Source organism: Hemiscyllium ocellatum, chromosome 25 (genome assembly GCF_020745735.1).
Source record: "Hemiscyllium ocellatum isolate sHemOce1 chromosome 25, sHemOce1.pat.X.cur, whole genome shotgun sequence".
Lineage (NCBI taxonomy): Eukaryota > Metazoa > Chordata > Chondrichthyes > Orectolobiformes > Hemiscylliidae > Hemiscyllium > Hemiscyllium ocellatum.
The window spans coordinates 36,018,966-36,045,384 of record NC_083425.1 but is presented as its reverse complement, the minus strand read 5'-3'; the positions used below and the strand labels follow the sequence as shown (position 1 = coordinate 36,045,384).

Sequence of the window (26,419 nt, the reverse complement as noted above, 5' to 3'; positions counted from 1 at the left end):
ATGGGCCAAATGTTGGCAAATGTGACTAGATCTGTTTCTGTGCTCTCTATGACTCTATCTAGAATCCAGACTTTGGTTTGAACTGGTTTTTCAGCAGGGATCTTTCTCAACTTCTGCAGGATCAAAGCAAATTTATGGTCAGAATTGGCATTGGATATTGAACACTGGATTGGTGCTCAAATAATAAAGCTTAGAGGAAAGGCACCTCAAGTCCACATCAGTTTTTTAAAAAGCTGTTCAGTTAATTCTCCAGCCCTGCATTATTTCTTGTCTTCACGTCAGATGACAAAAACTCCACTTTTAGACTTTCTTTGATGGAAGGTTATCTTCACTGCTGTCAACTTGTTGTGCAGGCCAAAAAAAAATCATTATTGCACTCTCAAAATTGAACATTTTCTGCAGCGCTGTACTGCATGTTTTTAAAAAAATTTTGTCCATGGGTTCTGGGTGTCATTATCTCAGCCACGATTAGTGTTCATTACTAATTGTTCTGAAAAAAGTGAGCTGACTTTGTGAACCACTGCAGTCCTTTTAGATGTGGGGACACCCACAGTCCTGCTTGGAAGGGAATTCAAGAGTTCCATCCAGCGACAGTAACAGAACAGCAAAATAGCTCCAAACCAGGTCACGTGTATAGCATGGAGAGAAATTTTGGAGGTGGGAGTGTTCACGGTCACGGGTTTGGAAGCTGCTGTTGAAGGAGCTTTGGAGGACTGCTACAATGCATATTGTAGGTGACATATGACACATCTGTAGTAATGAAGCTTGTCAGTGTTGAAGGAGTTGGTAGAATGCAAACCAAGCATGCTGTTGTTTTGTTCTATATGGTGATGAGTTTGTGTTGTGTCGAAGTTGCAGTCATCATGTGTACCTTGTGGATCATGGACAGGTGATGGAAATTCAGGAAGCAGCAGGTTACTTGTCACAGAATTACTAGCCTCTGACCTGCTCTCATTGCTACAGAATTTATATGGCTGGTTCAGTTCAATTTCTAGTTAATAATAACCCTTCCACAATGTTGATAGTGGGGAAATTCAATAATGTTGATGCCAATAAATATCAAAAGATGATGATTAGATTCTCAGTCCAGTTAGATCAGTGGCAATACAATATAAGTACTATGTCCTAAAACTGTTTCTGTTATTGTTCAGAGAATCTTATGGGAGTTATGACTCTCTGTTAGACACTGCTAGAGTTGCAAAAAAGGGTGTGGAACATTGCAACATCTTGACCAGGCAAATCATGTAATAAAGGATGTGAGCTATGCAGGGCAAAGATGCTAGAGTGTGAACAGATGTTTCTCTCTTACAGGTTTGATCCAGCTTCTTGGGAAGCTATAGCAAATGAAGAAATGTGGCAAGCAAGGTAACTGCATTTCTCGAACATGGGAACTAGTGTTAGTATTGTCATTAATTAAACACAAGAATGTTAACAGATGTCCCTTTTTATGATATTCTTGTCCCTTTTCTTCATGCTCTCCTACACCCCATTCTTATGCACCCTTTCTCCTGACTACATCTCTCAACACTTATCCATCTATCATCTTCCCTCTCTTTAGTTAGAAAGGCAAATGGTGTATAAATACGTCTTACTGCAATTACATGGGGTTTTGGTGAGACCACATCTGGAATTCTGCATACTTTGATCTCCTTATGCAAGGATATATCTGCAGTTCTCATAAAAGGATACAAGGGTCAGCGAAATGAAACTGAGATGAGAAGAATTTTCTTAAGGAGGGTTGTGAATTTATGGAAGTCTGTGGATGTCCCAGTCAATTTGTACATGAAGGCATAGTTACTGGGTCCCCTCTTCAATCAAAAGGGCTAATGGAATGTTAGCCTTTTTATATCTGAAAGACTAAAGTATGAAGTAGATCAAGTTTCACTACAGCTATACAAAATCCTGGTTAGTATAGAAGAGTCTCTGTATACAATTCTGAAAATGCATTTTAGCAATACTGTATATTAGTCCTCGGAGTGCAGCATAATAGATTAGAGTATAACTGGTTTCCAAAGGTTAGTTTACAATCAGACATTGCATAACTTTTTATCACCTTTTTATGGAGGTCTTGGCATATTCTTTATGTTTAAGGATCTGAAAGGCATTGATGAATACAAGACCTTTTGCTATTTGAACAAGGAAACAAATTCTTAACATTAGAATCAAGCCTTTCAACAGCAGGTAGAAGTGTGAACCTCCCCTCAAAATCAGGAAATGCTTTATATTAGTTTCTAACATATCACTTTGTTTTCGATCAAAAATTATGAAATTGCAGGTCAATAAGGGTTTGTCTGATTTACTTTGGCATTTTTGTAGGATGAAGACTCCTTTCTTCTTATTCGAGTTAGCGGAAAATCCACAACAAACGGAGGCAGTAAAGGTGCAGCTCTATAAGTATGCCTACGAAGTGAGTTTTTTTTTCATCCATGATCCACTTCTGAACAACAATGGCTGTATTTGCCTTTTGTTAGCTTACGATCAGTCATCCAGGGAAGTTATTTGGGTGGAACTGAGAAATAAGAAAGGGATGATCACCTTATTGGGATTGTATTATAGACCCCCCTAATAGTCAGAGGGAAATTGAGAAACAAACTTGTAAGGAGATCTCAGCCATCTGTAAGAATAATAGGGTAGTTTTGGTAGGGGATTTTAACTTTCCAAACATCGACTGGGACTGCCATAGTGTTAAAGGTTTAGATGGAGAGGAATTTCTTAAGTGTGTACAAGACAATTTTCTGATTCAGTATGTGGATGTACCTACTAGAGAAGGTGCAAAACTTGACCTACTCTTGGGAAATAAGGCAGGGCAGGTGACTGAGGTGTCAGTGGGGGAGCACTTTGGGACCAGCAACCATAATTCTATTCATTTTAAAATAGTGATGGAAAAGGATAGACCAGATCTAAAAGTTGTAGTTCTAAATTGGAGAAAGGCCAATTTTGACGGTATTAGGCAAGAACTTTTGAAAGCTGATTGGAGGCAGATGTTTGCAGGTAAAGGGACAGCTGGAAAATGGGAAGCCTTCAGAAAGGAGATAACAAGAATCCAGAGAAAGTATATTCCTGTCAGGGTGAAAAAGAAGACTGGTAGGTATAGGGAATACTGGATGACTAAAGAAATTAAGGATTTGGTTAAGAAAAAGAAGGAAGCATATGTCAGTTATAGACAGGATAGATCGAATGAATCCTTAGAATATAAAGGAAGTAGGAGTATACTTAAGAGGGAAATCAGGAGGGCAAAAAGGGGACATGAGATAGTGTTGGCAAAGAGACCTAAGGAGAATCCAAAGGGTTTTTACAAATATATTAAGGACAAAAGGGTAACTAGGGAGAGAATAGGGCCCCTCAAAGATCAGCATGTCAGGCAGCATCCAAGGAGCAGGAGAATCAACATTTCAGGCATAAGTCCTTCTTCAGGAATGAGGAGGATATGCCAAGCAGGCTAAGATAAAAGTCCCTACCTTTTATCTTAGCCTGCTTGGCACACCCTCCTCATTTCTGAAGAAGGGCTTATGCCCGAAACGTCGATTCTCCTGTTACTTGGATGCTGCCTGACCTGCTGCGCTTTTCCAGCAACACATTTTTCAGCTCTGATCTCCAGCATCTGCAGTCCTCACTTTCCCCTCAAAGATCAGCAAGGCTACCTTTGTGTGGAGCCACAGAAAATGGTGGAGATACTAAATCAATATTTTGCATCAGTATTTACTATGGAAAAGGATATGGAAGATATAGACTGTAGGCAAATAGATGGTGACATCTTGCAAAATGTCCAGATTACAGAGGAGGAAGTGCTGGATGTCTTGAAACGGTTAAAGGTGGATAAATCCCCAGGATCTGATCAGGTGTACCCAAGAACTCTGTGGGAAGCTACAGAAGTGATTGCTGGGCCTCTTGCTGAGTATCATCGATAGTCGCAGGTGAAGTGCCGGAAGACTGGAGGTTGGCAAACATAGTGCCACTGTTTAAGAGGGGCAGTAAAGACAAGCCAGGGAACTATAGACCAGTGAGCCTGACTTCGGTGGAGGGCAAGTTGTTGGAGGGAATCCTGAGGGACAGGATGTACATGTATTTGGAAAGGCAAGGACTGATTCGGGATCATCAACATGGCTTTTTTGAAGAAGTAACAAAGAAGATTGATGAGGGCAGAGCAGTAGATATGATCTATATGGACTTCAGTAAGGCGTTTGACAAGGTTCCCCATGGGAGACTGATTAGCAAGGTTAGATCTCATAGATTAAAGGGAGAACTAGCCATTTGGATACAGAACTGGCTCAAAGGTAGAAGACAGAGGGTGGTGTTGAAAGATTGTTTTTCAGACTGGAGGCCTGTGAGCAGTGGAGTGCCACAGGATTGGTGCTGAGCCCTCTACTTTTTGTGATTTACATAAATGATTTGGATGCGATCAGAAGAGGTACAGTTAGTAACTTTGCAGATGACACCAAAATCGGAGGTGTAGTGGACAGCGAAGAGGGTTACCTCAGATTACAATAGGATCTGGACCAAATGGGCCAATGGGCTGAGAAGTGGCAGATGGAGTTTAATTCAGATAAATGCAAAGTGCTGTATTTTGGGAAAGCAAATCTTAGCAGGACTTATACACTTAATGGCAAGGTCCTAGGGAATGTTCCTGAACAAAGAGACCTTTGGAGTGCAGGTTCATAATTCCTTGAAAGTGGAGTCTCAGGTAGATAGGGTAGTAAAGAAAGCGTTTCATGTGCTTTCCTTTATTAATCAGAGTATTGAGTACAGGAGTTGGGAGGTCATGTTGCGGCTGTACAGGACGTCGGTTAGACCACTATTAGAATATTGTGTGCAATTCTGGTCTCCTTCCTATTGGAAAGATGTTGTGAAACTTGAAAGGATTCAGAAAAGATTTACAAGGATGTTGCCAGGGTTGGAGAATCAAAGCTACAGGGAGAGGCTGAACAGTCTGGGGCTGTTTTCCCTGGAGCGTCAGAGGCTGAGGGGTGACCTTCTAGAGATTTATAAAAGCATAATGGGCATGGATAGGATAAATAGACAAAGTCTTTTCCCTGGGATCGGGGGGTCCAGAACTAGAGGGCATAGGTTTTGGGTGAGAAGGGAAAGATATAAAAGAGACCTAATGGGCAACATTTTCACACACAGGGTGGTACGTGTATGGAATGAACTGCCAGAGGATGTGGTGGAGGCTGGTACAATTACAACATTTAAGAGACATTTGGTGGGTACATGAATAGGCAGGGTTTGGAGGGATATGGGCCGGGTGCTGGCAGGTGGGACTAGATTGGGTTGGGATATCTAGTTGGCGTGGATAGGTTGAACCGATGGGTCTGTTTCCATGCTGTATATCTTTATGACTCTCTGAATCTATTGGCCAACTAAAGACTACAAGTCCATTTGCTTTGTTAAGTCTAATCCTAATCTTCATTATTTGCTTTCTCAGTTATATAAGGAGCTGGTCACTGCAAAAAATCACCCAGTTAATTGGCACAAAAATTATGCCATAGTGTGTGAGAGGATGCTGTGGCTCTCTGCATGGACTGCTGCTGATGTGGACCCAGAATTGCTCCTGTCAGAAGCTATCAAACATTTTTCACTCTACGTGGCCAAAGCACCAGAAGACCCTCAGAAAATAGCCATTGATGAAGTAATCAAACACCTCAGGAAGGAACGAGTAAGAGCAGGAATCAAATAGAAGATAAGCCATCTGAATTTGAACTAATGTTCTCCTAAGTGTTGAAGGAGATTTGCCCAATTTTGTTGCTCAATGGAGAAGCATCCTGCTCAAGACTTGACAAATACTCAAAATTGATATTCAACCACTTGATCAGGCCAGAAGATCGACAAGTTATGGAGCTTATTTGGTTAATGAATCCAGTCTGGTTAAGTTGCATTGCATGTGGCCGAGTGGTATCCAGATGACTGATCTCTCACTCGAGCTGATTGGTTTCTAATAATTTAACATATGTCTTTTATATCATGAGACTGCTGGCAGGAGCAGGTCAGAATTTTACAAATATCTTCCTTGTGATACAGAAAGTTCTGTACAGTCTACACTGGTAAAATGTCAGTATGAGTTGAACTACTAGTCTATCATTTGACAAGATACTGGCTCGTCATCTCTAGATTGACGTTGATGTGTTGCCTACTGCACTAACAAAACTCAAAAATTCCACCAGTTGCCGACATTTGAATGCATTGTTCCACTTCACTGCATCAGCCTGGCCCTCTGGATTATTACTAGTCCATTACAATCTGCTGGTGAATCTAAATAATTGTTGAAAAGTTAAATTCATTTGTTTGACATGAACTGATTGGACTGAAGGATGTGTTTCTTTGCTGTGTGACTCAATAGATGGGTCACCTGAAGAAAGCTTAGGTCTGGTAAATGAAGACATGGCACAGATATCTGTTTTTTTTGTTATTAGGCCGTGATGTCCAAAGTTTAGTTTTGCAGAGTTTGAGGTTAAGGGCTCAAATGTTCTCCTCAGGAATTCCATATATATTCATGTTTTGGATCAAAATGGTGGTAAGAATCAAGTGATCCTTCAAGCACCCAACCTGAATACGAGTATCTCTTGACAGTGCTACTGATTATTTATTGATAATTAAGTCAGTGGATGGAATAGTGGGCGGCACGGTGGCTAGCACTGCTGCCCACAGCACCTGAGACCTGGGTTCAATTCCTGACTCAGGCGACTGACTGTGTGGAGTTTGCACGTTCTCCCCATGTCTGCGTGGGTTTCCTCTGGGTGCTCTGGTTTCCTCCCACAGTCCAAAGATGTGCGGGTCAGGTGAATTGGCCATGCTAAATTGCCCGTAGTGTTAGGTAAGGGGTAAATGTAGGGGTATGGGTGGGTTGCGCTTTGGCGGGTCGGTGTGGACTTGTTGGGCCGAAGGGCCTGTTTCCACACTGTAAGTAATCTAATCTAATCTAATATTAATTGACTGGATTGGATATTGTTCTATCTATTCCCATATGATGTGTGTAATATCATTTAATAGTTTGATTAAAAATACCTATATAGCCATATTCTCAATTTCAAATAAAATCTTACTTTGCCTATATTCATCATTTGAAATGATCACCTGTTTTATGAAACCTCCAAGTATTTATTTTAGTCTTACACTGGCAGCCATTGAACCCATACCTTTTGTTTTCAAAAATACAAATTGAAAATCAAGACATTGAATCCTGTTCAAGTATAGAGCCCTGTATCTAATGACAAAGATAAACAACGTCACTAATGGTTTGATAATGAATAATCCGAGGTATCAAACCCTCTGTGCTTCATTGTATAAATACAACACATATTCTAATGTGAATAGAAATCAAATGTCAATGTTGCACTGACTCTAACATGAGAATAAAACAGATAATGCCTCCCTCATCCAGCACACTCTGGTTTGGTACCAGCAGTATTTCAAAATCAATTCTGGCCAATGCAACATTACTGTTTAAGTCATGAAGTCAGTGTGCACATGCCCAGAGTGGATATTGCAATTACCTAACAAGTTTTATTTAATCTAGAATAATTCAAATTGTACTTAAACACATAAACAATCATTTTGCTGTCAGCTGGGTGAGCCGTAAAGTATGAAGTACTTCACAGAAACAAATGCCTTTGGTGGTTACACAGCTATTTCATTTTACTGGTTCTGTATTGAAAAACACTTTATTTTAAAATGATTGACAGCAATAACTTTCTGAATCTCTAAACATGTAAAGACATGAGCAGCATGTTACACATAACTGAGACTCCTGTGATCCAGCAATTACAGGAGGCTGTGGTGTCATGGTAGTATTGATCCACAGACCAAGCCTCGTGTTTGGAGGACATACCATCATAGCAGATGGTGAACTCCAATAAAACCTAGTCTAGTTATGATGCAACAATTAGCAATTATTTTAAAAACCCTCTTGTTCATTGTCCTTCAGGGAAGGAAATCTTCTGTTACTTGGTCTGACCTATGAGTTCAAACACAGCAATGTGGTTGACTTTTGATTACCCTCTGAATTTGTCTAGCAAGTCGATCATTTCATGACTGTTTGTCCCATAAAAGATTAAATTAAATTTTCTGGTTGAGGAAAAGCTTTGACCAGAGACTGCTGGATTACCTAAGTACAATCTGTATATTAATCAAAATGCTATAATTGTTTATACTGAAACCAAACAATGTTTCCACAGCAGAATGCAGCCATTAATATTTTTGGAAAAACTTATGCACTATAAGAATTAGAAAATGGGAGATTTGGATTATTCCTGGGTTAGAAAGGATTTACCATGTGACTTCTTGGAACTGTCTGCTGTTCACAAAATGCCAAGTGACAGAAAATGTTTTACCAAAAATTGAATTAAAAGATTGATTTTGGCCTGATTTGGGATAGTTCCGTGTTGGATGCTGCTTAGTAACGGCCCATGAATTTGGTATATTGTCCTGTAAAGTTGTAAATTGTCTCGCAAAACAGCAGCTGGAATAAAACTGGTAAGAGGAAAACTTTTATCAGTAAAATTAAAAGAACTCTTTGAAGGAAAACCAGAAACTCTCTTTCAGTGAACAAATTTGAACAAGGTTGTATTTTAAATAGAACTGCTCTAAATTTCCCATTGGAATGTGTTATGAAGATCTTCTGTTATTTTGCAATTGACAGCAACTGATCTCATCAACAGAAAACCAAGAACTGAGTTAAGTCAATTCATTGTCATATTAGTTTGGACTCTTTGGCCTACAATGGTGTTTATCCCACAAAGTTTTCAAAACATACAATACTCTGCAAAACAGTATCATCTATGTGTGAGGATTAAGAGGGATAAAAGTCTGCACAGTACCTTGGTTAATTTGTTTCAGTTTTGCCACTTTTTAAAAGAATGTTTGTTCTTCAACAATTTTTAGTGTATCGAATAAATTGAGCAATTCATTTCAATTATTAGACAGCAGTAAGCTACTTTGGTGATTAAATAAGACATGGCAGGGGCTTGAATTCCAGCACGTTTCTCCCATCCGCATGATCAGACTGCACTATTTGCCAACGAAGCAATTATCTCCACATTCTGCCTTATTCTTCTGACCCCTGCATGTTCATCCTCTACAGATGGTAATCCAATACTTTCTGGAATAGATCAGTCAAGGCAGTCTCCTCTTAACCAAATCCACTCCCGATCCTAACTATATCATGTGAAAAGGTTTCTTATGCCATATCTTGTACTGTTCCCCTTAAGAATCGTCTCCACTTTCTTCCCAAAAAAACTTTACATTTCTATGTATTGACTTCCATCTTGCACCTGCCCACCTCCTCCAACATGTCCATTTGCTTTGAAGTTCTACCCTGTCCTCTTTACTTCGTGATGTTTCCAAGTTCATCAGCAAACTTTGAAATTCTGCCCTCCACATCAAGAATCAGACATCCTTTAAGTATTATTGCTTTGTGTATTCATGTTGCTACCTTTCCTTTTCTTATTCCATGAGCTCAGATTTGTTGTGCAGTGCTGTGGCAATTACCTTTTCAAGTCCATAGACAGCAACACATTGCTCTTATCAATCTTCTTGCATCTAGATATTCAAACTTAAACCCGAATTATGCTAAAAACCCATGCCAACTTTATTTAATTCATCCACATTTGCTTTATTAATGTAGTCCTAAATAATTATTCCAAAAGATTCTCAAACCACCTCGGTTGAAATGACTATGAAATTTTGTGAGCTGAGCTTTGCATTCACTTGCACACGTATCCCCCTGCTCAATTTACCATGGCTCATCCACTTATTCTGCACATCACTGGACACTGTGGACAATTTATCATGGCCAATCTCATTAATCTTTGCACTGTGGGGAAACTGGACCACTGGGCTGAAAACCACACAAACACACAACATGCAAACTTCACCACAGTCACCCAAGGCAAATTCAAAACAGATCCCTAGTGCTGACCTTACCACCCTTATTGAAAAACAAGATCTTCAGGGGACTGCATTGGGTAGATACCTAAAACATGTCACTTCTTGCAGGGGGCATAGTTTAAGAATGAGCTGTACTTTCAAAACAGATGAGAATTCATTTCTTTCAAAGTCTCATGCGAATGTGGAATTTTAATCGCCTAGAAAATGGAAGACATTGTCTTTGATATTATTCAGGACAAAAGATTTTTGATAGACATACAAATCATACAACATAACCCGTACCATTCAATTTATTCAGAACCAACTGAATAATTTTAGACAAGGCCTAAGAACGGAGATGGCTGGCTACTGGGAGGATCCTGGGAATCCTATCTCTGCAAGGGCTGGTGATTCTCACCCTCGTTCCAAACTTCCCTCAGCACTGTCCCCATGACTTGTCCTACCTGCCTATCTCCTTTTCCATCTATTCACTCCACCTTCGCCTCCCTGACCTATCACCTTCATCCCGTCCCCCACTCACCCATTGTAATCTATGCTACTTTCTCCCCACCCCCACCCTCCTCTAGCTTATCTCTCCACGCTTCAGGCTCTCTGCCTTTATTCCTGATGAAGGGCCTTTGCCCGAAAACGTCGATTTCGCTGCTCCTTGGATGCTGCCTGAACTGCTGTGCTCTTCCAGCACCACTAATCCAGAAGAATGATTATAATTCTTGTTATAATCATTGTATGTTGTGTGTCACTAACTTGCTTAAGTACTGGGTGTAAGATTCTTATGAATAAATTGCTAGTGTTTTTCTTATTCCCCCATCTAGGTGGTTATCATGGAATAATAAAAGGAGGGAATCAGATATTAAAGAGTTAATTTGCTCTACTGACCAGCAAGAAATTGAATGCCCTGGGGGGTAAGGTGGTGTAGCTTTGTCTTCTAGGTGGAACGTGGGAGGTTTACGTGGCCATTTCCTTGCCATTCAGGGATAATTTACATTTTCATCCAGGAATCAATTAGAACATTACAGTCAGAATTTGACTACCCCCCTATAGTTACAAAAAAACAATTTGCAACAGCTTTGACCATTAAGGGATGATTTGCATTACATTGTTTCTGGGGGTGGGGTGGTCACTGCATTGTATCTTGAGTGGCATGTGACTATGAGGGGATGGATGAGGGTTGTATTGTGGGCAGTACTAACTGTGATGTCAAGAGTTTTGTACAAAGACTGTTTCTTTTGTTCAGAGAGCTTTTGCCACCACCCTGTAAACTCTGCAAGGTGTGTGTTAAAGGTTCCTCCTGAAAACTTGGACTGTAATGTGCTTAATAAATTTGGTTGCTTGTTCACAGAAGTTGGTGTGTTGCAATTGCACCAAGTGTGGAAGAATCTCAAAAGTAAAATAACAATGTCAGCAGCAGACAGGTTGAAGGGCTTTTGTCCGAAATGTCGAATCTCCTGCTCCTTGGATGCTGCCTGACCTGCTGCGCTTTAACCAGCAAACACATTTTCAGCTCTGATCTCCAGCATCTGCAGACCTCACTTTTTACTACAGGTTGAACTGACAGTCCAGCCAGATTTTATTCAACAGTGGAGCAGGACTAAATGACCAAATGGCTGACTCTGGCTCCTAAATTCTAAGAGTAAAAAGTGAGATCTGCAGATGCTGGAGATCAGAGCTGAAAATGTGTTGCTGGTTAAAGCACATCAGGAATGAAGGGCTCTGGCCCGAAATGTCGAATTTCCTGTTCCTTGGATGCTGCCTGACCTGCTGCGCTTTAACCAGCAACACATTTTCAGCTCCTAAATTCTAATGTGACATTGAGAAAGTCTATAGCCTTAAAACTTGTCCTTAAACATTTAGACTAAAATGTAATACTGATTTATCAAACACTTGCTGCGCACTGGAAAATAAGTTGACAGGCAGGTAGGCTCAAAAAAAAGTAACCCAAGTTATGCATAAGTGATAACAGGATGCTCTAAGGTAATTAAGAACATTTGCCTGAACATCAGTGAATCTGTGTGAACAGGTCACTGAGTGATAACATTCACAGCTGTTCCCTTGTGAAATTAATAAGTGTTTGATTCTGACCTTGAAACAAAACTTGGCATCAAAAGCCTTGCAATTGACAGTCCAGGCCTATCAATTATAATGGATTCTTATTACCCTTTGCAAGCTCAGCAGACACAAAGTAAAAACATCTTTTCTGTTACAGGTCCCTGACTTGAGAGTTCAAAAAGAACATGAGAGAGAGAGACCATTTTAGTGCTAGGACTGCCAAAGCTAGAAGAAAATTAACTCTTCGTGCTTACTATGGATTGAATTTAATTGCATTTTTGAGATATTGAGTAGCCATTACTGGTTATGAAATGCAAACTCTGTAAAAGATAATATTGATGAAGCTTTAACTTGCTGTTTTTGCAGACCATTCTACAGACCGCCCCACTGTCAATTTTAACTAATCAGATCTTATGTCTTATTTGAATTTGAATCACAACCCTGAAAAGAAAGTATGTTTAATTCAAGACGAATGAATCAGTTTACATGCAACCATATGGTAACATTTCAGCCTCAGGTATAGAATGATTCAGTGCTTAAGATAAAAAGCAGGAGTCTGCTCCTAGATTAAAAATGATTCTAAACCTAACATTGAAGACATTCTGACGCAGTATGTCGGGAAGCCATTTTATGATCAAAAGTTTCCCCTCCTTGCTAAGAAGCCATTTTGTAAAACAACTGTATCAGACATGCGAGCTTTGCAAGGTTACCACATGACATCTCCCACTTAGAGTGGTACTTCTTTAAAGAACTTATCTCGCCAGCAGATGCCTAACTCGGCTGGATTTGTTTTTCCCACCTGATGGATAGCTCAAGGCCTGTCGGGTTCAGTGGCCAGCAGTGAAAGATCAGAATGGTGCCTTGCTTCCCTGCTGCCAGGATCAAGGATGTCTCAGAGGGTGCAGAATGTTCCCAGGGCGGGGGGGGAGAGGCCAGCAGGAGGTCATTGTACACATTAGAACCAACGACATAGGAAGGGACAAGATTGAGATCCTAAAGGGAGATTACAGAGAATTAGGCAGGAATTTAAAGAGGAGGTCCACGAGAGTAGTAATATTTGGATTACTCCCGGTGCTATGAGCTAGTGAGGGCAGGAATAGGAGGACAAAGCAAATGAATGCGTAGCTGAGGAGCTGGTATATGGGAGAAGGATTCACATTTTTGGATCACTGGAATCTCTTCTGGGGTAGAAGTGACCTTTTCAAGAAGGACGGATTGCACCTAAATTGGAAGGGGACTAATGTACTGGCAGGGAGATTTGCTACAGCTGCTCAGGAGAATTTAAACTAGTAAGGTGGGGGTGGGGGAGGTGGTGGTGGGACCCAGGGAGATAGTGAGGAAAGAGATCAGTCTGAGAATCTCCCAACCCCAACTCCCACCACCAAACCATCATCTCCCAGACCCCACCTCCCACCACCAAACCATCATCTCCCAGACCCCACCTCCCACCACCAAACCATCATCTCCCAGACCCCACCTCCCACCACCAAACCATCATCTCCCAGAACCCCAACTCCCACCACCAAACCATCATCTCCCAGACCCCACCTCCCACCACCAAACCATCATCTCCCAGACCCCACCTCCCACCACCAAACCATCATCTCCCAGACCCCACCTCCCACCACCAAACCATCATCTCCCAGAACCCCACCTCCCACCACCAAACTATCTTCTCCCGGACCCCACCTCCCACCACCAAACCATCATCTCCCAGACCCCACCTCCCACCACCAAACCATCATCTCCCAGAACCCCACCTCCCACCACCAAACCATCATCTCCCAGAACCCCACCTCCCACCACCAAACCATCATCTCCCAGACCATCCATAACCTCATCACCTCAGGGGATCTCCCATCCACCCGCCTCCAACCTCATAGTCTCACAACCCCGCACCACCCGTTTCTACCTCCTGCCCAAAATCCACAAACCTGACTGCCCCGTCCGACCCATTGTCTCAGCCTGCTCCTGCCCCACCGAACTCATCTCCGCGTAGCTAGACACGGTTCTGTCCCCTTTAGTCCAAGAACTCCCCACCTACGTTTGGGACACCACCCACGCCCTCCACCTCCTCCATGATTTTTGCTTCCCCGGTCTCCAACGCCTTATCTTCACAATGGACATCCAGTCCCTGTACACCTCCATCCCCCATCACGAAGGACTCAAAGCCCTCTGCTTCTTCCTTTCCCGCCGCACCAACCAGTAACCTTCCACTGACACCCTCCTTCGACTGACTGAACTGGTCCTCACCCTGAATAACTTCTCTTTCCAATCCTTCCGCTTCCTCCAAACTAAAGGAGTTGCCATGGGCACCCGCATGGGCCCCAGCTATGCCTGTCTCTTTGTAGGATATGTGGAACAGTCCATCTTCCGCAGCTACACTGTCACCACCCCCCACCTTTTCCTCCGCTACATCGATGACTGTATTGGCGCTGCCTCGTGCTCCCACGAGGAGGTTGAACAGTTCATCAACTTTACCAACACCTTCCATCCCGACCTCAAATTCACCTGGACTGTCTCGGACTCCTCCCTCCCCTTCCTAGACCTTTCCATTTCTATCTCGGGCGACCGACTCAACACAGACATCTACTATAAACCGACTGACTCCCACAGCTACCTGGACTACACCTCCTCCCACCCCGCCCCCTGTAAAAACTCCATCCCATATTCCCAATTCCTTCATCTCCGCCGCATCTGCTCCCAGGAGGACCAGTTCCAATACCGTACAGCCCAGATGGCCTCCTTTTTCAAGGACCGCAGATTCCCCCCTGACGTGATCGACGATGCCCTCCACCGCATCTCTTCCACTTCCCGCTCCTCCGCCCTTGAGCCCCGCTCCTCCAACCGCCACCAAGACAGAACCCCACTGATTCTCACCTAGCACCCCACCAACCTCCGTATACAGCATATCATCCGCCGTCATTTCCGCCAACTCCAAACGGACCCCACCACCAAGGATATATTTCCCTCCCCTCCCTTATCAGTGTTCCGCAAAGACCACTCCCTGCGTGACTCCCTCATCAGGTCCACACCCCCCACCAACCCAACCTCCACTCCCGGCACCTTCCCCTGCAATCACAGGAAATGCAAAACTTGCGCCCACACCTCCTCCCTTACTTCTCTCCAAGGCCCCAAAGGACCCTTCCATATCTGCCACAAATTCACCTGCACCTCCACACACATCATCTATTGCATCCGCTGCACCCGATGTGGCCTCCTCTATATTGGGGAGACGGGCTGCCTACTTGCAGAACGCTTCAGGGAACCCCTCTGGGACGTCCGGACCAATCAACCCAACCACCCCGTGGCTCAACACTTTAACTCTCCCTCCCACACCACTGAAGACATACAGGTCCTTGGACTCCTCCATCGCCAGAACATAACAACACGACGGTTGGAGGAAGAGCGCCTCATCTTCCGCCTGGGAACCCTCCAACCACAAGGGATGAACTCAGATTTCTCCAGTTTCCTCATTTCCCCTCCCCCCACCTTGTCTCAGTCGATTCCCTTGAACTCAGCACCGCCCTCCTAACCTGCAATCCTCTTCCTGACCTCTCCGCCCCCACCCCACTCCGGCCTATCACCCTCATCTTGACCTCCTCCCACCTATAACATCTCCATCGCCCCTCCCCCAAGTCCCTCCTCCCTACCTTTTATCTTAGCCTGCCTGGCACCCTCTCCTCATTCCTGATGAAGGGCTCCGGCCCGAAACGTCGAATTTCCTGTTCCTTGGATGCTGCCTGACCTGCTGTGCTTTAACCAGCAACACATTTTCAGCTCTGATCTCCAGCATCTGCAGACCTCACTTTTTACTCTTTGTTGAAAACCAAAGCAAGTCAAACAGTCAGAGCAGGCAGAGACAAAGCAGAGAACAAGGTACAACTGATACATTAAACTGCACGTATTTCATTGCAAGGGGCCTAACAGGGAAGGCTGATGAACTCAGGGCATGGTTAGGAACATGGGACTGGGATATCATAGCAATTACAGAAATATGGCTCGGGGTTGGACAGGACTGGCAGCTGAATGTTCCAGGATACAAATACTACAGGAAGGACAGAAAGGAAGGCAAGAGGAGGGGGAGTGGCATTTTGATAAAGGATAGCATTACAGCTGTATTAAGGGAGGGCATTCCTAGAAATATATCCAGGGAAGTTATTTTGGTGGAACTGAGAAATAAAAAAGGGATGAACACCTTATTGGGATTGTACTATAAACCCCTAATAGTCAGAGGGAAATTGAGAAACAAATTTGTAAGGAGATCTCAGTCATCTGTAAGAGTAATAGGGTGGTTATGGCATGGGATTTTAACTTTCCAAACATAGACTGGGGCTGCCATAGTGTTAAGGGTTTAGATGGAGAGGAATTGAAGTGTGTATAAGAAAATTTTCTGATTCAGTATGTGGATGTACCTACTAGAGAAAGTGAAAAACTTAACCTACTCTTGGTGAATAAGGCAGGTAGATGACTGAGTGGGGGAGCACCTTGGGGCCAGCAATCATAATTCTATTCGTTTTAAAATAGTGATGGAAAAGGAGAGACAAGATCTAAAAGTTGAAGTTATAAATTGGAGAATGGCCAATGTTGACAGTATGAGGCAAAAACTTTCAAAGGCTGATTTGGAGCAGATGTTCGCAGGTAAAGGGATGGCTGGAAAATGAGAGAACGAGAGTCCAGTTAAGGTGAAAGGAAAGGCTGTTAGATATAGAGACTGCTGGATGACTAAAGAAGTTGAGAGCTTGGTTAAGAAAAAGAATGAAGCATATGACAAGTATAGACTGGATAGATTAAGTTAATGCTTAGAAGAGTATAAAGGCAGTAGGAGTATACTTAAGAGAGAAATCGGCAGGACAAAAAGGGGACGTGATAGTTTTGGCAAATAAAGTTAAGTAGAATCCAAAGGGTTTTTACAAGTATATTAAGGACAAAAGGGTAACTGGGGAGCGAATAGGGCCCCTCAAAGATCAGCAAGGCGGCCTGTGTGTGGAGCCGCAGGAGATGGGGGAAGATACCAAATGAGTATTTTGCATCAGTATTTACTGTGTAAAAGGACATGCATGATGTAGAATTTAGGGAAATAGATGGTGATATCTTGAAAAATGTCCATATTACAGAGGAGGAAGTGCTGTATATCTTGAAATGCATAAAAGTGGATAAATCCCCAGGATGTGATCAGATGTAACCTAGAAGTCTGTGGGAAGTTAGGGAAGTGATTATTCAGCCTCTTGCTGAGACAGTTGTATCGTCGATAATCACAGGTGAAGTGCAGGAAGACTGGAGGTTGGCTAATGTGGTGCCACTGTTTAAGAAAGGTGGTAAGGACAAGCCAGGGAACTATAAACCAGTGAGTCTGACATTGGTGGTGCGCAAGTTGTTGGAGTGAATCCTGAAGGACAGGATGTTCATGTATTTGGAAAGGCAAGCACTGATTACCGAAAGTCAACATGGCTTTGTGCGTGGGAGATCATGTCTCACAAACTTGATTGAGTTTTTTTGAACAAATGACGAAGAGGATTGAATAGGGCAGAGTGGTAGACATGATCTATATGGATTTCAGTAAAACATTCAGCAAGGTTCCCCATGGGAGACTGGTTAGCAAGGTTAGATTTCATGGAATACAGGGAGAACTAGCTATTTGGATACAGAACGGGCTCAAAGGTAGAAGACAGAAGGTGGTGGTGGAGGATTGTTTTTCAGACTGGAGGGCTATGACCAGTGGAGTGCCACAAAGATCGGTGCTGGGTCCTCTACTTTTGATTTGAATTGAATGTCATGTGTACCGAAGCACAGTGAAAAGCTTTGTCTTGTGAGCAATACAGGCAGATCACAGAGTTAAGTAGCATAAATAAGTAAATAATAGTAAACAGTTACAAAAACAAAAACACAGGTACAGGCGAATGCTAAGAGTTTGAGAGTCCATTCAGTGCTCTAAGATTAATAGGGTAGAAACTGTTTCGAAACCGGCTGGTGTGTTTGTTCAGGTTTCTGTACCTTCTCCCCGATGGGAGATGTTGTAGAAAAGCATTGCTAGGATGAGAAGGATCTTTGTGAATACTAGGGGCCTTTCCTTGACGGCGGGCCTGGTAGATGGATTTTATAGATGGGAGGTTGGCCTTTGTGATTGTCTGGGCCAAGTTCACCACTCTCTGTAACCGTCTCCGATCTTGAATGGTACAGTTGCCCTACCGGGTAGTGATAAATCCAGATAGAATGCTCTCAATGGCGCACCTATAAAAGTTGGCAAGGGTATTTGCCGTCATGCCAAACCTCCTCAGCTGCCTGAGGAAGAAGAGACATTGTTGGGCCTTTGTAACCAGTGTGTCCATATGAGGAGTCCAAGAAAGCTTGTTGTGGATGACCACTCCCAGGTGTAGGGAGGCATGAGTAACATCCTGCTGAAAGTCAATAATGAGTTCCTTGGTTTTGCCTGCGTTGAGAGTCGGTTGTTCTCAGTGCACCATTTTCCCAAGTCTTCCACCTCCTGTCTGTAGTCTGTTTTGTCACCATCTGAGATTTGACCGACTATGGTGGTGTCATTAGCAAACTTGTAAATAGCATTAGTCTGGTATTTGGCAACTTCATCATGGGTATACAGTGAGTACAGTATGGGGCTGAGTACATACCCCTGGGAGGCTCCAGTGTTGAGTATTAGTGAGGATGAAATAATGTCCCCAATCTTCACTGATTGTGGCCTGTGGGTCAAGGAACCGAGGATTCAGTTGCAGAGGGTGGGGCTTAGTCTGAGATCACTAAGTTTAGTAATCAGTCTCGAGGGGATAATTGTGTTGAAGGCTGAACTGTAGTCAATGAGTAGGATTCTTACATAGCTGTTCTTGGTGCCAAGATGTTCTAGGGCTGACGTGGATCTGTTGGTCTGATATGCAAATTGGAATGGGTCAAGAGTAGTGGGGAGGCTGGAGTTGATTAATGCCATGACCAGCCTTTCAAAGCACTTCATGACCAGCAAAGTTAGAGCCATTGGGTGGTAGTCATTGAAACATGGTGAATGAGTCTTCTTAGGCACAGAAATGATGTTGGCCATTTTGAAACAGTGGTCTGCTGCAGGGAGAGGTTAAAGATGTCCAAGAAGACTTCTGCTAGTTGATCTGTGCATGCTCTGAGTGCACGGCCTGGTACTCTGTCTGGTCCCAACTCTTTCCTTGGATTCACACGAAGGAAAACTGATCTGACTTTTGGGATAAGTTTGTCAGGATTTGTCGGAATAGGTGTTACCTCTCCATCAAACTTCTACCCAAAGCGAGCATAGGTGTTGAGACAGTCTAGGAGGGATATGTTATCGTCTGTATTCTTGCAATCTCTTTTTAGAACCTGTGATGTCTTTCAGTCCTTGCCATAGTTGCCAGTTCTGTCTGGGTCTCTACTTTGGATTGGTATTAGTCCTTGGCTGTCTTAATGGTTCTGTGAAGGTCATACTTTGATTCCTTCCATTTGAGTAGGTCTCATGCCTGGTTTTTAGCAGGTTCAGTATGTCCGGATTCATCCAGGGTTTCCTATTGGGGAACATCAGATTGATTTCCTCGGTATGCAGTCCTAAACACACTTGCTGATAAAGTTTGCGACAGTAGTGACATACTCATCTGAGATACTTGCAGACTTTTTGAACCTGGCTTAGTCAGCCAATTCCAGACAGCACCAGAGTTGATCCTCTGGCTAGTACTAAACCTGTATGCATGAGGGGGTCTCCTGCTTGAGATTTTGCCCGTAAGCCAGAAGAAACATTGCATTGTGGTTGGAGTTTCTGAAATAAGGGGGATGGAGCAGTAGGCATCCTTCACAATGTTGTAGCAGTGGTCTAAAATATTCAGGCCCCTTTTGGGGCAGGTAATGTTCTATCGGTACTTGGGCAATACCTTCCATAGATTGGCTTGAATGAAGTTACCAATTATAATAACAGGGCCTCAGGGTGTTCCCTCTCCAGTGTGTTAGTCGTGGAGAACAGCACATCCAGAGTTTCTGCAACCTTTGCTTGTGGCAGTACGTACAAAGCCGGTATATAGCAGCAGTGAATTCCCATGGAAGATAGAGGGGGCAGCATTTGACGCTGAGGAATTCAAGGTTTGGGGAGCAATGGTTGCCCAGGTTTGCCACGTCAATGCACCACAAGTTGTTGATTAATAAGCAAACTCCTCCACTCTTCATCTTACCTAAGGACGCTGTACTGTCCATATGATGGATAGAAAAACCTTCAGCCTGAAGTGCGCAATCCGGAATGGATGGGTTGAGATAGGTTTCTGAGAAGCAGAGTGCACAGCAGTCCCACAGTTCACACTGAAAACTGAGCCGTGATCTGAGTTTGTCCATCTTGTTCTCCAGAAATTGTATTTACTAGAGGTAATCTAGGATGGGGGGTCTTGAAAACATGTAGTCTCAGTCTGACAAGCAGGTTTACTTTTCATTTATAGAAATGTTTTGGATGTGAGCATAAGAGGTATAGTTAGTAAGTTTGCAGATGACACCAAAATTGGAAGTGTCATGAACAGCAAAGAAGGCTTCCTCAGATTACAACAGAATTTTGATCAGATGGGCAGTAGATTGACAAGTGGTAGATCAAGTTTAATTTAGATAAATGTGAGGTGGTGCATTTTAGGAAAGCAAATCTTAGCAGGGCTTATACACTTAATGGTAAGGTCCGAGGGAGTGCTGCTGAACAAAGAGACCTTGGAGTGCAGGTTCATAGCTCTTTGAAAGTGGAGTTGCAGGTAGATGGGATAGTAAAGAAGGCGTTTGGTATGCTTTCCTTTATCAGTCAGAGTACTAAGTCCAGAGGTTGGGAGGTCATGTTGCAGCTGTACAGGACATTGATTAGACTACTGTTGGAATACCGTGTGCAATTCTGGTCTCCTTCTTATTAGAAGGATGTTGTGAAACTTGAAAGGGTTCAGAAAAGATTTACCAGGACGTTGCCAGGGTTGGATGATTTGAGCTATAGGGACAGACTGAACAGGCTGGGGCTGTTTCTCTGGAGCGTCAGAGGCTAAGGGGCAAATTTAGAGATTTATAAAATCATGAGGAGCATGAATAGGATAAATAGACAAAGTCTTTTCCTTGGGGTGGGGCAAGACCAGAACTAGAGGGCATAAGTTTAGGGTGAAAAGATTAAAAGACCCATGGGGCAACTTTTTCACACAGAGGGTGGTATGTGTATGAAATGGCAGAAACACCTAATTAGTTCTGGAACTACTGAATCATCGATCATTATTCTTGTTCCAGAGATTTTGTAACCCTGCTATAAAGCTAAGACACCAATGGTGCATTGTCCTTGGCTCTGGTTGCACTTCCCAACGGTTCTAAAGTGAGCACTAGTTAGAGAGTAGGATGCGCTCAAGGATGTCTCACACTACCTACCCATTCCGACTACTCTTTCATCATATTGTTAAAACTGTGACCCTAAATATTTGATGGCATACTTAATGTACAGTCTATATGTTTGAAATTTGTACTTTTAAATTTGGTGGCATCATTAAGTGATCACACTAAACGTGTGGAAATTATAGGGTAAAAAATGAGGTCTGCAGATGCTGGAGATCACAGTTGAAGATGTGTTGCTGGTTAAAGCACAGCAGGTCAGGCAGCATCCAAGGAATAGGAAATTATAGACCGCTTCAAAATAAGTGGTGCGAAATTTTCAAGTGCAAAATGCTTGTTTCTTCAATGAACTGAGATACTTAGTGCCTGAAATGCCCTAGCAATGGGGAACATAATCCATACATGAAAATCAGAGTCCTACTGGAACACAAAGCCAATGGGCAATATTCACTTGGCTCTTCAATGAGGAAGAAAAAGTCAAATGCCTTGACCTCCTTGCCTTAGCTCCCCCATATTGAACGGTGGAACAGGTCTAAACGACCAAATGGGTGAAAGTGAGGACTGCAGATTAGTAGAGTGTGGTGTTGGTCAGGTCAGGTAGCATGCAAGGAGCAGGAAAATCGACGTTTCAGCCAAAAGCTCTTTATCAGGAACGAAGCTGGGAGCCTTGGGGTGGAGAGGTAAATAAGAGTGGGGAGGGGCTGGGAGAAGGTAGTTGAGGGGGCAATAGGTGGATGGAGGTGGGGTAAAGATTATAGGTCAAAGGGGAGGGTGGGACAGGTCATGAGGGCAATGCTGAGCTGCAAGATTGGAACTGGGATAAAGTGGGGGGGGAGGGGGAATGAAACAGGTGAAATCCGCATTAGTGCCATGGGGTTGGAGGATCCCGAGGCAAAAGATGAAGCGTTCCTTCTTTCAGGCTTCGGGGGATAAGGCAATGGTGATGGAGGTGGCCCAGGGCCTGCATGTCCTCGGTGGAGTCGAACTGTTCGGCCATGGGGCGGTGCAGTTGGTTGGCTCGGGTGTTCCAAACATTTTCTTTGAAGTGCTCTGTGAGTAGGCATCCTGTCTCCCAAATTTAGGGGAGACTGCATCGGGAGCAATGGATACAGTATGTGGAAGTGCAGGTGAAACTTTGATGGATGTGGAAGGTTCCTTCGGGGCCTTGGACAGAAGTGAGGGGGAAGGTGTGGGTGCAGAGTTTACCATTCCTGCAGTGGCAGGAGAGGAGGAGGGGTTGCTGGGGAAGAGCCGGGGGGGGGGGGGGGGGGTGGCATGAACCCGACCAGGTCACCAAGGAGGGAATGTTCTAGGGAAAGTGGATAGAAGTTGGGAGGGAAATAAATCTCTGGTGATGGGGTCTGTTTGTTGGCAGAAATGGCAGATGATGATGCAATGTATACAGAGGTTGGTGAGGACCGGGGGAGGTGGGGTCTGTCCTTGTTGCTGTTGGAGGGGTGGGATTCGAGGGCAGACTTCAGGAGGTGGTTGAGATGCCCTGGAGAGCATTATCAACCACACAAGAGGGGAAATTGCAGTCTTTAAACGTGGCCATCTTATATGTTCTGTGGTGGAACTGGTCTTCCTGGGAGCAGATGCAGCAGAGGAATTGGGAATAACGGGATAGCATTTTAGCAGGAGGCAGGTTGGGAGGAGTTGTAATCCAGGTTGCTGTGGGAGTCGGGTTTGTAGAAAATGCCAGTGTTGGCTCAGTCACTGTTGATGGAGATGGAGAGTTCCAGGAAGGGGAGGCAGGCGCCAGAGATGGTCCGGATGAATTTAAGTTCAGGGTGGAATGTGTTGGTGAAGTTTAGAGATATGCAGCACGAAACAAACCCTTCGATCCAACTTGTCCTAGCCAACCAGATATCCTATATAAATCTAGTCCCATCTGCCAGTACTTGGCCTATGTCCCTTTAAACCCTTCCTATTCAATAGACAATAGATGCAGGAGTAGGCCATTCAGCCCTTTGAGCCTGCACAGCCATTCAATATGATCATGGCTTATCATTCCTAATCCGCTTCCTGCCTTATCTCCATAACCCTTGATTCCACTATCTTTGAGAGCTCTTTCCAACTCTTTCTTAAATGAATCCAGAGACTGGGCCTCCACTGCCCTCTGGGGCAGAGCATTCCACACAGCCACCACTCTCTGGGTGAAGAAGTTTCTCCTCATCTCTGTCCTAAATGGTCTACCCCGTATTTTTAAGCTGTGTCCTCTGGTTCGGCACTCACCCATCAGCGGAAACATGTTTCTGCTGCCAGGGTGTCCAATCCTTTCATAATCTTATATGTCTCAATCATATCCCCTCTGTCTTCTAAACACAAGGGTATACAAGCCCAGTCGCTTCAGTCTTTCAGTGTAAGGTAATCCCTCCATTCCAGGAATTGACCTCGTGAACCTACGCTGCACTCCCTCAATAGCCAAAATGTATTTGCTCAAATTTGGTGACCAGAACTGCACACAGTACTCCAGGTGTGGTCTCACCAGGGCCCTGTACAGCTGCAGAAGCACCTCTTTGCATCGATATTCAATCCCTCTTGTTATGAAGGCCAGCATGCTATTAGCCTTCTTCACTACCTGCTGTACCTGCATGCTTGCCTTCATTGACTGGTGTACAAGAACACCCAGATCTCTCTGGACTGCCCCTTTACTGCCTCAATGGACTCAATTTAGGTAATCTGCCTTCCTGTTCTTGCCACCAAAGTGTTGTAATCATACCAGCCTCCACCTTTTCCTCTGGCAGCTCATTCCATTCAGACATCATTCTCTATGTGAAAAAGTTAACCTTTAGGTCCCTTTCTTCCTGTTCTTGCCCTCAAATTGAGTTCACTTTCAAATGAGATCACTTCCATTGTCCGTGATTTGCTAGCAGATAGGCCAGTGTGGTGTTTATTGCAAATCCATGTTTGTTTGAAACAGAACACGGGAGACTCCTGGAAAGTACATGTCAATTGTTGATGTGGCTGAACTAAGGTCTATTTAATGGATCTGCAACACTTGTTCAGGGACTAGACAGCTGCCTTATTCTCTTGGGAGTTTGAGGAACTGTTCAACCAACTCATGGGACACAAAGTGGTGCAAATGGAGTCAATGTAGTGGAGGAAAAGGTGGAAACACAACAACACTATCAATTCCACATTACAGCCACATCATATTTCCAAGTGGCAGCATTCACCTGTAACTCACTTGCGCAGCACAGCTGCATTCACATAAAACAGTAAATAATTTACACCGCATTGCTTCTCGCTTATTTTGAACAAACCTCATGATCTATCGATGGGGTCCAACCGCAAAGCGTTCCCCTTCTCCTCCCAATATTTCCTGCTGCCTTTCCAGTCCCCAATCGCTGGGTATTACTTCTACATCCTCCCCCCGAAAAGAAAGGTCTGTGGATGGTGATTTCCCTGTCTGAATCTTTATGTTTTCCTTCTTAATATTCTCTTCCCTCTCAACCCCACCCCAGTCCCTGGGTGTCTCTTCCCCCGCCTCCCCCGCGCCAATCCCCCAAACCCCGGCCCCGGGTGGGTCAACGCGGATCAGAATCGCCTCGATACTCAGCGGCCGGGCTTTGAGCCGCGGTCTCATCTATCTGATCGGTTCATCAACTCCGCTGCACCCGGGACCTTTCCCGCCGCCTCCGCCCATCGCCGGCAGCTCGCGAGCGGTTTTTCTCATCACCTCAGGCCGGGGCCCGGGCCTCCCGGCCGATCAAATAAGATCAAGAGTGTAGGAGGGTATCGGTCGGCACTCACTCACTCACTCACTCACTCACTCACTCACTCACTCACTCACTCACTCACTCACTCACTCACTCACTCACTCACTCACTCACTCACTCACTCACTCACTCACTCACTCAGCCGCCGTTCCCACTGACCACGCCACAGGCGCGCTCTCCTTTTTATAGCCACGCCGACGACTTGCAAGGGGCCGCAAGAAAAGCCGCAAGTCCTGGATTCACTGGACCTCCCAATCATTGCGCCCCCTGCAGTATTCCAACGGTATGTAAGAACAGTATGTAAGCCATGTCGCCCGTCAAAACTGATCCGCCAATCAATTACACCCAAGGGAATCATCTACCTCAACGTCACTTTCCCACATTATGTCATACGGTCTCAATGGTCCGCGTGGTTGCCTCACAGCATCTGGGACCCGGGTTTGACTGCACCCTTGGGCCAAAGTCTGGGTGGAGTTTGCATATTCTGTCCTTGACTTCATGGGTTTCGTCTGTGTGCTCCGGTTTCCTCCCAAAGTCCAAAGAAGTGCAGACACAAAATCAGCAATTGCTGAAAAGGCTCAGCAGTTCTGATTCAACGTTGAATTCTCCAATTTCAAATAACCTCCTTTCTACTCCCCCCAGCCACCTACTGGATTCATTCCTCCCACAGACCAACCAGGTCTACCCTCTGCCTGTCTTCACATATCCCCATTTCACCACCCTACCCCCTACACCCCCTTTCTCTGCAGCTACTCCGACACACACACACATCCCTGTCCTGAAAGATCGAGTTCACCACCTCCTGATGCTGCTTGGCTTGCTGTGTTCTTCCAGCATCCTGTTTACTTCAGCAGGTCTGACAGCACTTATGGAGAGAAAGCCCAGAGTAATGTTTCAGGTTCAGTGACTCTTCCTCAGAACTGTGGAAAGATGTGCAGATTAAGTGAATTGGCCGTGCTTTGTTACCTGGAGATTACCTACAGACTGGGTGGATTAGCCATGGTACGTGCAGGTCAATGGTATAATATGGGGGTGTCTGGCTGGAATGCTATTTGGAGGGTCAGTGTGGACTCAATGGGCCAAATGGCCTGCCTCCACAGTGTAGGAATTCTATGATATAATTTGGTGTCCAGAAAGCTATTGATCTTTGTTTTGAACATATTCACTAATTGTATTTCTACTTCAATTTCATGTTCCTGCATTATTGTGATTTCTTCAGTCTCCAAGAATTGATCAATCTCTGCTATAAATAGGATGGGATGCATCCAAGGAAACACATGAAAGTAATTATGGAAATTTCAGAGATACTGGTTACTTCCTTCTAATTCTCATTGTATCGGGGTGGTGGCAAAGGACTGGAAAATTGAAAATGTTAATTCCAGCAAAATTGAAGCCGATGGAATAAAAGGCAAAATGGTAGTATCAAAAGGAAATTGGCCAAG

The 26,419-nt window shown here is 44.1% G+C and overlaps 1 protein-coding gene and 1 non-coding gene across 3 annotated transcripts in view; one reads left to right on the top strand and one right to left on the bottom strand.

Annotated features, from left to right (window-relative positions):
- The window catches only part of tmem260 (transmembrane protein 260), a 30,761-nt gene extending 23,723 nt beyond the window's left edge, over positions 1-7,038 (top strand). For both annotated transcript variants that reach the window (XM_060844561.1, XM_060844560.1), the window contains 3 exons: positions 1,312-1,365; positions 2,317-2,407; positions 5,423-7,038. In XM_060844561.1, the coding sequence (XP_060700544.1) occupies positions 1,312-1,365; positions 2,317-2,407; positions 5,423-5,674 (397 nt within the window). In that variant the 3' untranslated portion in view covers positions 5,675-7,038. The remainder of the gene's footprint in view (positions 1-1,311; positions 1,366-2,316; positions 2,408-5,422) is intronic.
- Positions 7,039-24,790: 17,752 nt separating this feature from the next.
- Positions 24,791-25,119, bottom strand: LOC132828057 (small Cajal body-specific RNA 2). The gene has a single exon (XR_009646078.1). It is a non-coding gene; the product is annotated as a small Cajal body-specific RNA 2 (non-coding RNA).
- Between the last annotated feature and the right edge of the window lie 1,300 nt (positions 25,120-26,419).